At 39.9% G+C, this 16,265-nt stretch overlaps 1 protein-coding gene across 3 annotated transcripts in view; it reads left to right on the top strand.

Moving 5' to 3' along the window:
• Positions 1-16,265, top strand: part of NAP1L4 (nucleosome assembly protein 1 like 4) — a 55,717-nt gene that overhangs the window by 27,682 nt on the left and 11,770 nt on the right. For 2 of the 3 annotated variants that reach the window (XM_042447042.1, XM_042447044.1), the window contains 4 exons: positions 3,931-3,953; positions 7,915-8,034; positions 9,644-9,673; positions 13,654-13,710. In XM_042447042.1, coding sequence (XP_042302976.1) covers positions 3,931-3,953; positions 7,915-8,034; positions 9,644-9,673; positions 13,654-13,710 — 230 coding nt within the window. Of the gene's footprint in view, positions 1-3,930; positions 3,954-7,914; positions 8,035-9,643; positions 9,674-13,653; positions 13,711-14,879; positions 14,918-16,265 lie in introns of all 3 variants that reach the window. The other variant, XM_042447043.1, reaches the window with a different exon arrangement.

Below are 16,265 nucleotides of genomic sequence, written 5' to 3'. Positions count from 1 at the left end.
TCAACAAGGAAAGTGCACTTCATATTAACGCACTCAAGATGTTGCCCATGGAGAAAGCATTTTGAGCGAGATGCTACTTTGGGGTGAAATGGTTCAGGTAATTACTAGCAATACCATGGTAACATATTACCTGAACAAGTAGGGCAAAACACAGTCTAGCACCCTGCTTTGCTTCACACTGTGACTTTGGGACTGGAATATCAACAGAGGTATCTCCATCTCAGCAATCCATCTTTCAGGGGAGAGAACACCTTGGCAGAAGCTTGTCCTCCCAAGGTGGGGCACTCCAGAAGTGGATTTGTTCATCTCCCCGAGAACAGCCAGCGGAGGGTATTTTGCTCCAGGAGTTAATCAGGGCAGGTTGCATGGCAAGGTTTTCCTGCTTCATTGGAGTGGTCCCATTGTGTACACTCATCAACAGGGTGATAGCGAAACAAGACGAGATGCATCTTGATCATACTATGATGGCCTCAGCAACCGTGGTTCACTCCACTTCTGCGCCTCTCTCAGGGCAGTCATCTCAAACTGCCATACCTTCCAGACCTCCTCATGATTCATGACGGGCAAGTGAAGCACTCAGACCTGGGATACTTTCAGATTAACTTCCTCAAGGATGTTTCCCTAGCTTCTATTCCTGCTGCCATGTGGAATGTCATTGCTGCAATGTATAGGCCTTCCACTCATTGGTCCTGTGCATATAAATGGAAGGAATTCCTGTCCTTCATTTCACTTTGAGAGATCTTTCCAGTTCAGGCATGGATTCAACAGGTAGTGGAATTCCTTCTCTCTTCTCTTAAATGTTACTTACCTGGAAGACTGCCTTTTTGTTAATCATTTCATCTGCAAGCTTAGGGGGAGAGCTATACACTCTCCAAGTGAACCAACCTTATCTATATTTTCATCAAGACAGAGTCGTCCTCACACTGAACATTTTCTTACCTAAGGTGGTGTTCTTCCAAAACAATCAAAACATGGTCTTTTCTGCTTTAATGCAGAATTCTACTTCAGAGTTGGAACAGACTCGTCAATGCCTGGATGTTAGACATGCTCTAGCCTTTTATGCTAATAGGACTGCAGGTTTCTTCAAGTTTGTGACAGGTTGTATGCTACTCCAAAAGGTTCAGACTGCCAGTTTCCATACAACATTTCTCAAAGTGGATGGTTTCCACAATCCACCTAGTTTATGAACTGGCCAGGAGGGAATCTACCATTCTGTGTTTGAAAACATTCCACAAGAACCATGGCTACATTGTCTGTTTTTTTGAGGGGTGTGTCCTTGTGCAGAGTGGCTATGCTGTCATAGCCTTTTTCATCTCCCATTACAGGATTGATGCAAGGCCCAGGGGGGACCTTGTCTTTGGGAGAGCAGTGTTATTTTCCTGTCCAGCATGACACTCAGTGGTTACTACCTTGCTAGTCTCCCATTTGTATGAGTCACAAAGTCTATGAAGGAGGACAGGCTGCATACCTATAACTAATTCTTCAGTCGAATTCTGTGAACTCACAACCCTGCCCATTCTTATCATTTCCTGCCTCTCTTTTGATCCTTGGATGCTGCTGATACAGTGTCTGTAGAACTGATGATTTAGCTGAGAACTGCACTGGTAAGGCATCCAGAGGGTGGGTGGGGCTATTGCCAAAAGGTTTATGCAATAGCTCTAGAAGGTTCAAAACTATGCACTGCACAGGCATAGATAACCCATTTGTACAATTTCACAGATGACCGCTCAAACTACAATTACAGCTGTACAACCTGTTCTTCTCCATAAAATAGGATAAGTTACTGTATTTTGAACTGTGTAAATGTTCTGTGGTAGCCAGAGCTCACAGATATGTGTGCCTTTCTTCATTTACAAAAGTATTTTCATTCTCTGGAGGCTGGGTATGTGGAAGTCATTCTATAATGTTTAATTCCCATTTCACTGTGTTTGATTAAGCACTCAGCCACCCAAGTTCACTCTTATTAGAGTGTCTGATGAAGATTCAGCACTAAGGGATCTTGGTTTTTGTCTTGCTTCATTAAGGAAACTGAAATATACCATTGTCACCATATTACCTTCACTGTGCATTTATCGTGTTGCACGTTTAAAATTTCACACTGTTCTTTGTTTGATATTAATGGCAATCAGTATTCACCTGAGTTTTTAAATTTGTTTAATTGTTTTTAAATTAAAAACCTCAAACTATTCTAGATTATTTCAGTGGTAATACTCGCTTCCAAGATCTGCTATAAGCTTGAAATAATAGTTAGTAAATGTGCTATGGGCATTAGGCCACCTTCTAAATCAGGGATAACCATGTGGCGATGAGGGGTTAGTTCCAACTTCCTAACAGTGCACTAAACACTTACTTTTTTGTGGTGTATAAATTGTTGCATCACAATTTGAGGAAATTTTTTGGGGGACTTTGGGAATTTCAGAAGTAGGGTCAAGAGCCCAAAAGCAGTCTGAAAACTAAACTTTTCCCATCTTATGTTCTAAATGGATATGGGATCTTTTGAGTAGTTGTGCATCAACTGAGCTGTAAGGTGCCCTGTCATTTTCAGAGCTTGTGTTTGTGGGATTCAGTGGTGAACTTCCAATAATGAAATGGCAGAATACAGCAGAACTACGAGAAGAGGCAATCCCCCCTACACATCACAGCGCCTGGCACACACCACCTTAGAGAACTGGAGAATCCTATAGTGCTTCTTTTCTGAAGGGGAGAAGGAAGTAACTTCTATTACAGTTCCTGGCAGAACACTAGCTGAACCTCACAATGATAGTGATGTTATTTTAAGTTTATGATATTTTAAATAGCATTATTAAATGAGTTGTTTTCCATTTCCTATTTGGGATAAATGCAAGCTTAATGTGCTTAGCTGTCCTGATGCTGTAGACCTGGACCTTTCACATGAGCACAGAACTTCATCTTCAATATTGAAACATTTATCGAAGGTGTGTTTTGCAAGTGCTATTTGTACAGTTTTCCTCACTGACAGTTTTGGTCTTAAGCTGTTGATCTGAAAGGCAAATAGAAGGCGCTAGATGAAAGGCAGGGCTTAGAAAATGGAGTCTTGGTTTTCCGTTGGCACTAAAATGCACAGAAGGCTCGAGGTTTTTCTTTGTTCGGCTTCTTTAAGGATCCCTGGTGGCACAGTGATTAAATGCCTGTCCTGCAAGCCACAAGATTATGAGTTAGATCGCAAAGGCTCCAAGTTCCACTCGACCTTGCATCCTTCCATAGGTCACTAAAATGAGTATCCAGCTTGTTGGGGGCAATTAGCTTACCCATTATAAACCACTTAGGGAGTACTTAGAAATATACTTACTATTGCTGTTGCTATTCTCATTTGAACATCTAAAATAATAAATAATAATAATAATTCCATAGATCAGGGCGGTTCACAGCAAATATCAATAAAACAATTAAGAATACATAAAAACACCCCTCTCTCACTGACCCCTCCCCCCTGGTAAAAAGCCACCACCGCGGCCCAACAGTCATCTGAGTTTGGGGAGCTTCTTCCCAGGTGACATGGGGGGGGAGCAGCGGCAGAAGTAGTCCTCCACCAGCTCTAGGCAGTCCCCGATGTTGCTGGGTCTGCCTGATGGCTCCCTCGAGGCCGAGATGACAGTTGAAAGGGAGGGGCCTCTTCCTTCAGGCAGTCCTCGATGTTGCTGGGTCTGCCTGATGGCTCCCTCTGAGGCCGAGATGACAGTTGAAGAGGGAGGGGCCTCTTCCTTCAGGCAGTCCTCGATGTTGCTGGAACTACCTGATGGCTCCCTCTGAGGCCGAGATGACAGCTGAAGAGGGAGGGGCCTCTTCCTTCAGGCAGTCCCCGATGTTGCTGGTCTGCCTGATGGCTCCCTCTGAGGCCAAGATGACAGTTAGGAGTTGGGAGTTATGGTTTATTTAGACTGATTTTGTTCTTTCTTTCTTCCTTTGTAGTTTCAGGAGATGGAGAATCACTGGTAAGTCTTACTTCAGTATTTTTATGCCTATGGCCATTCCTTTAATCAGAAAGCTAGCATACTTCAAAGAGTGGTGAATAACCGGGACAACAGATTTCTCAAAATAAACTATGGGCTTGTTCATCTACAGTGTTCGCCACCTTAGCTGTTCCATTCAGGGAGATTCTTTGATGTCCAAGTAACCAAAGAGAAACACCCCTTCTCCAATAATGGTGCATCTGTTTCATTGTTTGATAACATAAATAATTTTCAGGAAATATGATAAGCATCTAGATACTTTCCTACCACAAGTGTAGGAAGGTGCAGTTTTTAATAGATCATAGAATCATAGAGTTGGAAGAGACCACTAGGGCCATCCAGTCCAACCCCCTGCCATGCAGGAAATCCAAATCAAAGCATCCCTGACAGATGGCCATCCAGCCTCTGTTTAAAGACCTCCAAGGAAGGAGACTCTATCACCCTCCGAGGGAGTGCATTCCACTGTCGAACAGCCCTTACTGTCAGGAAGTTCCTCCTAATGTTCAGGTGGAATCTCTTTTCCTGTAGCTTGCATCCATTGTTCCGGGTCCTGTTCTCTGGAGCAGCAGAAAACAAGCTTGCTCCCTCCTCAATATGACATCCCTTCAAATATTTAAACAGGGCGATCATATCACCTCTTAACCTTCTTTTCTCCAGGCTAAACATCCCCAGCTCCCTAAGTCGTTCCTCATAGGGCATGGTTTCCAGACCTTTCACCATTTTAGTTGCCCTCCTTTGGACACGCTCCAGTTTCTCAATGTCCTTTCTGAATTGTGGCGCCCAGAACTGGACACAATATTCTAGGTGGGGCCTGACCAAAGCAGAATACAGTGGCACTATTACTTCTCTTGATCTAGACACTATACTTCTATTGATGCAGCCTAAAATAGCATTGGCCTTTTTAGCTGCCGCATCACACTGTTCACTCATGTTCAACTTGTGGTCTACTTGGACTCCTAGATCCCTTTCACACGTAGTTTCATTCAGCCAGGTGTCACCCATCCTATATCTGTGCATTTTATTTTTCTGCCCTAAGTGCAATACCTTACATTTCTCCGTGTTGAATTTCATTTTGTTAGCTTTGGCCCAGCTTTCTAGTCTATTCAGGTCATTTTGAATCTTGATTCTGTCCTCTGGGGTATTAGCTATTCCCCCTAAATTGGTATCATCTGCAAATTTGATAAGTATGCTCCCAATTCTGTCATCCAGGTCATTGATAAAGATGTTGAATAGCACTGGGCCCAGGACAGAGCCCTGTGGGACCCCACTGGTCACTTTTCTCCAGGATGAAAAGGAGCCACCTCTGAGCACCCTTTGGGTTCGGCTGGTCAACCAATTACAGATCCATTTAACAGTTCCTTTGTCTAGCCCACATTTTACAAGCTTGTTTGCAAGAATGTCATGGGGAACTTTGTCAAAGGCCTTACTGAAATCAAGATATACTATATCCACAGCATTCCCTTCATCTACCAAGCTGGTAATTTTATCAAAGAAAGAGATTAGGTTTGTCTGGCATGACTTGTTTCTCTGAAACCCATGCTGACTTTTTGTGATTATGGCATTGCGTTCTAGATGTTCACAGACTCTCTGTTTAATGATCTGCTCCAGAATCTTTCCTAGTACTGATGTCAGACTAACTGGACGATAATTGTTGGGATCCTCTTTTTTCCCCTTTTTGAAGATGGGGACAACGTTTGCCCTCCGCCAGTCTGCTGGGATCTCTCCTGTTTTGCAGGAGTTTTCAAAGATTATTGCCAATGGCTCTGATATTACATTTGCCAGTTCTTTTAATACCCTTGGATGAAGTTCATCTGGTCCCGGAGACTTAAATTCATTTAGATTAATAAGGTATTCTTCTACTATCTCTTTACTTATTCTGAGCTGAAATTCCTCTATTCTGTCCTGTGCTCCATTATCCTCAGGTTGAGCACCCTTTGCCTTTTCTGAGAAGACTGAGGCAAAGAAGGTGTTGAGTAATTCTGCCTTTTCTCTGTCTTCTGTTAGCATCTTGCCATCTTCTCCACGCAGTGGCCCTACCGTTTCCTTCTTCTTCCTTTTGCTGCGGACATATCCAAAAAAGCCCTTTTTATTGTTCTTAACCTCTCTGGCAAGCCTGAGTTCATTCTGCGCTTTAGCTTTTCTGACTTTACCCCTACACATGCCTGCTATTTCTTTGAATTCCTTTTTTGTGATTTCCCCCTTTTTCCATTTCTTATACATGTTCCGTTTCAAACTTAGCTCGGTTGAAAGTTCCTTAGTCATCCATCCTGGTTTCTTGAGACACCTCTCGTTTTTCTTTCTCACTGGAACTGTTTGAAATTGTGCCTTCAGTATCTCCCTTTTGAGAAAGTCCCATCCGTCCTGAACTCCTTTATCTTTTAGTATTTCTGACCATGGAATCGCCCTCAGTACTTCTCTAAGTTTACTGAAATCCGCTCTCCTAAAGTCTAGGATGCGTGTCTGACTATGCTTGGCTTCTCCTTTCCACTGTATTACAAACTCCAGGAGAACATGGTCACTTCCACCTAATGATCCCACCACTTGCACCCCATTAACCAAGTCATCCTTGTTGGTTAGGATCAGATCTAAAATAGCTGACCCCCTTGTTGCCTCTTCCACCTTTTGGACCATGAAATTGTCTTCCAGACAAGTGAGGAATTTGCTAGGCCTTGAGGATTTTGCTGAGTTTGACTTCCAACAAATATCAGGATAGTTGAAGTCGCCCATCACTACTACATCTCTCTTTTCTGACTGTGTGGTCATCTGTTCTAGAAATATATCATCCAATTCCTCAGTCTGACTTGGGGGTCTGTAGTAGACTCCCACCGTAACATCCTTGTTCTTTCCCTCCCCTTTAATTTTTACCCAGATGCTCTCCACCTGGCTTCCATGATTGATGTCCTGGATCTCTTCACTGGTGTAAATATCTCTGACATATAGTGCTATTCCTCCTCCTTTCTTGTTTGACCTATTTTTCTTAAAAAGCTTATACCTCGCTATTTCCACATTCCAATCATGAGACTCATCCCACCAGGTTTCAGTGATGCCTATTATATCATATTTACTTTGTTGTACTAGGAGTTCGAGTTCATCTTGCTTATTTCCCATGCTCTGTGCATTAGTGTAGAGACATCGCAGACCATGGTTCCCTTTTACTTGCTGCCTGTGCAAGTTTTTTTGCCTCCCACTGATGGGTCCTTGCACTTTTTTTCTTGTTTCCTCTATGTCAGTTTGACTATTTTCGCCATCCCTTTCGCCTTCCTTAATATTGTCTCCCTTCCCCTCGGAACTCAGTTTAGATGTTAGGTATTTATTTTGTATGTGCTTTGGGTATTTGGCCACCTCTGTTCATACTAGTGAGGATTTAAATACCCTAAAAGCACCAGATCTCAGCTCATCTTGGAAGCTAAGTACTTGGATGGGAGACTGTCAACAAATACTAGGTGCTATAGACTATATTCAAAAGGAAAGAACTGGCAAAACCACCTCTTGAGTATTACTTGCCTAAGAAAATGCTCTAAAATTAATGGGTGCACCATATGTTAATATGTGATGTGAAAGTTTTTTAAACCTTAGTAATTTCTCATTGCCTGTTTTTCTCCCCTGTTCTATGACATAAATTAATCTCTTTACCTGTTCTTCAGAATTGGCCACAAGTTATTTAAGTGTAATTGTTGAAAATACAGCAAATTCTGTTATATCATAAATTTGATATTCACATCTTATGTCTAATGCTTAATAAGATTTGGTTGGCTTTAAAAGAAGTTGTATGCTGCTGATATACTGGTGACACATTCATGTTTGAGGACCAGGAAGATGTTCTGTTATTCACTTTTAAAACATGCAGTAGAGTTAGAAACCCATAGCCTAATTCACAAACTAATTTCATGTCTTATCCATCATGTCAAATGTTTCCCATACTGTTGTTCTCTTAACTGACTAGGATGAAGATTCAGAGTGTACGTTAGCTATAGACTTTGAAGTTGGGCACTTCTTCCGTGAAAGAATAGTGCCCCGTGCTGTACTCTATTTCACTGGTGAAGCTATAGAAGATGATGATAACGTATGTATCTTTAAAATTGCCTCAGTGTGTGAACACCTTGATTTTTTTGTTTGGAGGCATTTAAAAAACCTTGTAATGCTAAGCTTTAATTATAAAGAACTCACTTATATTTGAGGTCAAAATAATATTATACTAAAATTGTTAGGTTCTGACTGGGTAATTCGTTAGGTCTCATTTTGTTTGACTGTTCCTTTCTCCTTATAACTTATTGGAGGTGCTAAGAGCCAACATAAATGGAATTGAAATGAGCGAAGTGTTGGCATGCTCAGATTGGCAGCTGTATGAATTAAAAATATTAACCTTCACCAGAGATGGTTGGCTGCAATGCTAAACGGATGTTAGGAATGAGGTTGAACTGTGAAGAAATATTTACTATGGAAAATTATTCTAATCCTTACAAAACCTCTGTAAAATACTTTGGTATTATCCCCATGGATGATGAAGAACTGAAACTGAAATAAATAGTGGTTTCTCTACTAATTTGTATATCTTCTGTCTGATTAATTTTATTTTTCAGCTCTGTCTCTTAGCCAGTGTGCTGTAGTTCATGTTTTAAGACAGCGGTTCTCAACCTGTGGGTTGCAACTCCTTTGGGAGTTAAACGACCCTTAAAATTTTTTATGGTTGGGGGTCACCACAACATGAGGAACTGTATTAAATGATCGCAGCATTAGGAAGGTTGAGAACCACTGTTTTAAGGCAACAGTAGCTATCGTGCCCTTTCTTCTGTTGGTTTAATTATCCTTTCCTCTTCCCTCGTTAGTAGAGGGAATTCACCACTGTCTTTTGCAATGCTCTCTCTATATGGCCTCTAGACAAAGGTTTCTTAATCATATTCCCCACTCTCTTTCCAGTTGACTTCCCCTTGAGCAAATTTCTATCTTATTGGTGGGCAACAATGTATATACAGTATTACCACTATGGTTGTAAAATTTGCCTTGACTACAAGTAAGTTAAGATCTAGGCATCAAAATCATTTATATGAATTATACAGAGGTAATGAAGATACATGGTACCAGATCCAGGAGGCTTTTAATTTAATCTATATTAATAATGATTTTATATTTTTGCATTTGTATATTCTTGTATCACTTGTTTGTTAAGTGTATTCTATTTGAAATTTATTACTGTTATTGTAGTTTATTTGATTGTATTTTCCCTTAATTATATAGAATTGTGATGGCTAATCACTTTTATCAATAAACAAACTTGGAAACTTCCCTCATCTTAAGGAACACATAGATTAATAGACATGCATGGTCTTTGTTTGACAGGATTTATTTTTATGATCAACAAAAATCTTTAAGAAACTGCTCAGGGCAAGAAAACTTTTCTGCTGAGATTGTATTGCATCTTTAGAAAGGACCTTTAAAGGAATAGACTGTCCTAAACTCTATAGCCTATTTCCTCTTTTCTACAAAGACGCTGGTAGAAATGCAGAATTTCATTTGATCTTTCTTCATTGTAAATATGAAAAGGGGAACACTTTAAATAATAGTAGTTACATAGTGAAAGAAGTGGGGTGCAATGTAGAATGTCTAGAATGCATATAAATGTTTTATCTGCTAATTTTAAACTTGGATCTAAACAGTTTCCCCCTTCTCATTAGTTTGAAGAAGGAGAGGAAGGAGAAGAGGAGGTGAGTAAAATCCTGTTTATCTTCTGGACACATTTTCCATGGTGAACACGAAGAAATATTTACTTTTCCAGTAATCCAATGGGACTTTTTTTAGAGCATACAGTAGACATATTATTGTTGACTGCCTCTGTTGGTGTGAGCTAATTTTAAGAACAGGCTGGTTTGCCTAACAGCCCTTTGCACTCATATTGGTAGCTAGCTGGCTTCCGTTTGAGTAGCCATTATGTGAAATGTTTACTAAGTCATACTTTGTGAAGTAAGATGGATGAAAGGTTGTGGTTCCCTGACAGCATAGTAGGCTAATACAAAATTAGTTTTGTTCTATTTTTAAACCTCCCCCCCACGTACTGAGAGATTGGACATAATACAAAATGTGTGCTCTGAAGTGCTGTTCTATATGTGTATACAGTATAGAAGTAAGTGAGCTCTGTCCAGTTTTTTCATTGTCATGAAAAATTATGAAGTAGTATAGTCGGTGTGATGACTCTTCCTCATTATTTTCAAGTATTTGGAAAGGAGCTGAAGCTTTTAATAAAATAATTTGACTTTTAATAAAAACAGGATAGCCAAATCATTAGTCCTGTAAACTTAGGGACAGAACAAATGGGCAGGAAGGAGCAGCCAGAGGCCACTTCTGCCTAGTGCCATAGGACTGCGGCAACCACACACTGCAATCCCGATGCCGGCCCTGCCGTGATCCGCAACGCATCACTGAAAGGAGCGGAAAAGATCCACTCTTTTTAGGTCTGGGTTTTGGCTGCCTTAGGCAGCCTGGGAGCAACCCCAGTGCAGCTTTAACACAGGTTGTGGGTGTACGTCATCTAATATTAATAATAATAATAATAATAAAATTTATTTGTATCCCGCCCCTCTGAGAACAATCGGGGCGGCTAACAAAGTTAAAAATACAAAACATATAAAATCCCTGGTACCCTCCTCTCCTTAAAAAAGAATTAAATTCAATGTGATATTTAAAAAACAGAACAAAAAACAACAAACAAACAAACATACAAGCTAAAAACTGACCAGAAGGTCAACAACATCATACCAACAAGCAACCAGTGGGAGCAGCTGTATCTTTCCCAGACGTTTTTCTAAGGCCTGCCGGAAGAGATCCGTCTTAATAGCCTTTTTAAAGCTGTCTAAGGATGTAAGTAGACGGATCTCATCCGGCAGGCCATTCCACAGTCTGGGGGCGACGATGGAAAATGCCCTCTGGGAGGTAGTCGAAAGCCTAGATTTTTGTGGCTGAAGTAGGCCTCTCCCAGAGGAGCGGAGTGCGCGGGGAGGATTGTAGGGGAGAAGGCGGTCCCGAAGATAGGTTGGACCCAAGCCATTTAGGGCTTTAAAGGTGATAACCAACACCTTGTACTGGGTCCGGAAGCTAGTGCTCATTATCACTTTAACTGATGTGGGGGAAAAATTAATGAATATGAAATGCATAAGTAGACCTAAACTAGAAGTTTGGAAGACAAGTCTCATTTTTTGTAAACTTCCAAAATCTTTAAAAGTGGGTTTGCTTGATTTCAGGGCGTTTGTGGGTTCCCTCATTGTTTTCCTCAGAAGCCAACAACTTCTGCAACTTAATTGACCATCTGTGTCTGTAGACTCTTCCCCAGCTCCATTTTCTTGGCTCATTCATTTCAATCTACATTCAGAGCAGAAGCTTGTCTTTCCTCTATTTTGTTTAGTTTGGTCTCATAATTATAATCTAAACCTGTGTTTTTCTTCTTTGTTCTTGTCTGTGTCCCTTTTTTTTCTTAATTGCATTGTTTAAAATTCTCGTGCTGCTTTTCCTTACCAGTTTCTCCCCTTTTCATGTCTTTCTCATAAGGAAAAGTGAACTAACAATCCTGATAAAATGAATGCAAATTAGGAAGCAGTTGGAAGTAATTCTCTTCCTTATATGCTAGAAAAGATACAGAAAACCATCAATCTCATTACAAATACAGATTGAATCTCCTTTATCTGGAATTCCAAAATACTCCAAAAGCCAAAACTTTTTAAATGGGTGGCTGAGATAGTGACATTGTTGTTTTCTGGTGCTTCAATGTACACAAACTTGGTGTCATACATGAAATTATTGAAAATTATTATGTATAAAATTATCTTCAGCATTTGTGCATAAGACATATATGAAACATAAAGGATTTTTTTTATTTAGACTTGAGTCTTATCTGCAAACTAGTATGCAGATATTCCAAAACTAGGGGGGAAATCCAAAACACTTCTGGTTACAAGCATTTTGGATAAGAGAAACTCATCCTCTAATAAAATGTCCATTTACTTTGACTGTTACTACTGTAGAGAATCAGCAATTGTTAGTGATTTGGGCTACCCAGTAACAGTTTGGGGAACTATTCCAAATCTCCAGGTCCCTGCAAAAATTGGCATCATTTTCTGAATCAGTTTTAATAGCAGTAACATTTATCACCACCAGAGAGCACAAAAGGACTATACAGTATGGCTCATTCTGAGCTACTTTCACATTCAGGTGAGTCTCAGTTTCAGTCTCAGATAAGGGAAGGGTTGCTTCTGCTTGCCCACACACCAAACTCACTTTCTTTCTCTTGTCTACACTTGCCCCTCACCTTGGAAACTCTTTGAGCAAAAAAATATAGGATGCTACTATTACTGACATTTCTGGGGAGCTTCTCAAAGAGAAAAAAAGGGAACACTTTCATAAGCAGGGCAGACATGTTTCTTGGTTCTTTTCTCATTCTGTTCTTACTTGAACTAGCTCCAGAGCAAATCTTGCTCTAAAACAGAGCCATAAGTATAGCATGGACGCCCTGTTGCAAGGTCATCTGTTGACTGAATCTGCCCATATGTTTTCTGACCTTTGTGTCAAGGGAGGAAATTAGTCAGCAGCAGAGCCCTTTGGAAGAAGCTCTTGGTTTTTTCATCAAGACCCATCCTGTCACCTGCACCTGTACTGATCTGGAATGGTCTAACTGTAATTAGAAAGCTGAATTTTATATCTTAGTTTATTAAAGTAACCTACACTGTGGCTTATTCTGCTAGGGCATTCCGCCACATTACCTACACCAGGGGTAGGCAACCTACAGCCTGCGGGCCGGATTCGGCCCGGCGAGGCCTTGGGACCGGCCCCAGCCCGGTCCTGCCGCCAGGGCCTTTGGCCTCTCGCGCGAGGGGGCAGTTGTCTATAGAAGCCTCAGAAACATGCATTTATATTAACATTTTTTAAAAAATCAACAAATTTTTTTGCGTGTCCTCCCCCCCTTTTTAATTTAAAAAAAAAAAAAAGTCCTCCATTTGAAAATTTTGTCCTACATTTGTCCCGGTTTATTTATTTATTTAATTTTTTTAAAAAAAATATTTAATGATTTATTTTTTGCCTCCGGCCCCCCAGTTGTCTGAGGGACAGCAACCTGGCCCCCGGCTCAAAAAGGTTGCCTACCCCTGCCATACACCAACAGATCCATAACTCATTTTCTGGGTGACCTTATGGATCTCCACAACCACCTTCACAAGGCATCACAAAATAGACAAGTCTGCATTGTCAGCCTTTGGTTGGAGGTTGCTTCAACACTTGTTTTGTCGTTTGTGGGCTACCACCTACCTCTGCCTACATACTACATACCTTTACATATTCTACACTTGGATGCTTCCTATGCCAAGGGGAGAATGGAACATTTTTGGTAACTGTTCATTTGTATTAATATTTATACTGCCTAGAATTCCCAATTTCCCTTCTTTCTCCATGTCTTTGTGTTTCTTCCTACTACACCTGAGACAACAAAATGAAACTTTAGAGCATGCCTACAAGGAAAAAAGGAGTAGATGAAAATTGTTCAAGGGGCTCCTGCCTGCTGAACATCAGAAAGAAATAGTTAATAACTGGGTGCCCCGTAGCTGGATACCCAAGTATGTCACCAAGAGGGAACTTTAAGGTCTGTATCAATGTTCCTTTTTACTGTGCTTCTGAAAAGTATTCTTATCTTATTTTTTTAACCTAGGAATTGGAAGGTGAAGAAGAAGGAGAGGAGGAGGAAGATGCAGAAAGTGAACCTAAGGTTAGCTTCAGTTTTAGAAGTGCACATGCAATTTTTCGCATACTAACTTTACCATAAGGCCCATTTTATTTTTGTAGAATATAGTTTGTACGTGGATGGAAAAATTTGTTAATTGTTTCAAGTAACCAAGTTACTGATCATCTACAGTATTTCATTTTTAACAGTATCCATGAATATTTCTTCATTAAGGCACAGATGTAACTAACACACTGGCTGTCTTCACACAAATGTATATTTACTTTTTTTACAAAGTGCACGCATAACTTCGGAGTCTTGTTGCAAAATAAGTATGTGGCTCTGCATATATCTATTATAAATGCATTCATTTTTCATTAGTGTTTTTATTGCTAAGTTTTTGTTGCTGAGATCCTTGTTTCTGAAAATTCTAAAGACTGCTTTATGAATTGCATTTCTCAAAGATATATAAGAAAAAAAATCTTGTTAACAAATTGCATTGTAATTTCCAGACACTTAATTGCAGCAAATTATATGTAGTGTGATTTTTCACATGACATTTGCATATGGTTTTTCCCTTAAGTGATTGTTTTGGCCATGTAGGGAAACGTCATGTGTGAGTAGCGTTAGATATATTAGATATTTTTCTATTTTTCTCCTGCTATCCCTTTCCTCAGATAGGCTGACATTAAAATTTCTGCATGACCAAGACTCCCTCTTGTGACTAGTTATCAAAAGGCCTTTTGTTACAATCATAATTGGACATGTAGAGCATGCATTTAATGAGGGGACTATAATAAAACCAAAGGAGCAGGTAATATCCCCAAAATAGTGACATGCAGAAATGGGACTTGCATCAATGAAGACACATAACACTCACGCTTGCATGAGATAATGAGCACACACTGCACAATATTTTATACAGTTTCTTTATGGAGATGGTGTATTTTGTGACCACTGCAAGGTTATTGCAGTGACAGAGTCATAGTTATTGAGTTGAATGAAATGCGGCAGTGGCTGTGTCAAAGATCTTGTGTGTGGGAAGAAGAGCAGGGCCGATTTGAAAATGACTTCATAAGTTATTTTGGAGAGTAGTTGTATCTGACAAATCATTTCTTGTATCTTCTGGAACAGTAATTATTGCTGTCTAATTTTTTTTGTCCATTTCACATTTCTTTCATGCTGACAGTTCCTTTCAATTTTTCCCCATTTAGGTGTAATTTAAGTCTGTTTATCATTCATTCATTTATAGGTAAGGTTTAATTCCATTAATACATAACTTCCAGACTTCCCGTTTTTGTAGCCCATGCAGTGTGGTTCATTTAAATGCCTGTCTGGTTTCTTCTTAGTATATAGAAAAATGTGGTACCTAATCTGGATACCCTTTAGAGATCTTGTTCTCGAGAAAAATGTGTAGAACATTTATACTTTAAAATCATGAGGAGTGCCAGTATTTATAGGAACACCTCTTTCTTCCTTGTGTACATTCTACTACCTTTGCTGTAGCTGTGTACTTTTAACATAGGGATATTTCTGTTGTGATTGTGTTGACTGTGTGTGTGTGACTTCATGCAGATTTTAATGCATAAACTTGTTCCTTACAGTTCTGTGTGCATTGTGACATGTTCCAGGACAAACATTTTTCCAAATTCTGTGTGTTCCACTTAGTCCTATTTACTTGAAATTAAATTCTTAATTTTCCTGGTCTCTTCCCCTATTCTTTTGTGTACTGTATTAGTGTTAAATAGGCACATTCTTGGTCAAGTACATATTTATACATCTCTCCTACTTGATCAAGGCCTGCTGTTTGTTCCATGTAGCAGGTGAGATTGCTGATCATATTAGGGTTCATTAGAGACAGTGGCATTCTTCTTGAGCCACATTAAACTATGTGCATTTAGTGGGTCTTTTTTGGAAATACTGTGATCTATTCTTGAACATATGAACCATTGCTCTGAGACCCTTAAGTTATGATCTCTTCAGGCTCTTCTCTTAAAATCCGATTTGCCATCTCATCTGTTCATTTTGCTTTCACATAGTTTATTTGTGTCCTGAAAGTGTGTCTTCACCTTTTTGTCAATATATAGGTCTATAGCATCTCAGTAACTAGCACTTACATAGTTTAACAAGAATTTCAGAAAATCTTGGAGAGTTTATTTCATGAAACAGTAGTTACTTACTGCAGAAGATTGAATTTAGGGTAATGAAAATGATCCCTACAAAAGAAAATTTTCAAAGCTCTATAAACAGCTGACTGTTCATTTAGCCATTTGCTATCACAATTGTAATATGAGGTAGTTGGATTACAGTCCACTTACACAGGCTGCTTAATTGTACATGTGTTCGTGTGTGTGTGTGTGTGTGTTTGCACATGCATGTGCCTTCAGATAACTTGTTGACTTATGACAACCCCATGAATGTCATGGTGTTTTGAGGCAAGGAATATTTAGAGGGGATTTGCCATTGCCTTCTTCTAAAATAAATCCTGTAGCACGTGGTATTCTTTGCTGATCACCCATCCAAGTACAGTGGTGCCTCGGGTTACGAAATTAATTTGTAACGCGGCCGCTTTCGTAACCCGAAAAGCCTTCGTAAGCCGA

Source organism: Sceloporus undulatus, chromosome 1, assembly GCF_019175285.1.
Source record: "Sceloporus undulatus isolate JIND9_A2432 ecotype Alabama chromosome 1, SceUnd_v1.1, whole genome shotgun sequence".
NCBI lineage: Eukaryota > Metazoa > Chordata > Lepidosauria > Squamata > Phrynosomatidae > Sceloporus > Sceloporus undulatus.
Note: the sequence above shows the minus strand (reverse complement) of the source record. Positions and strands in the feature narration are given on the sequence as shown.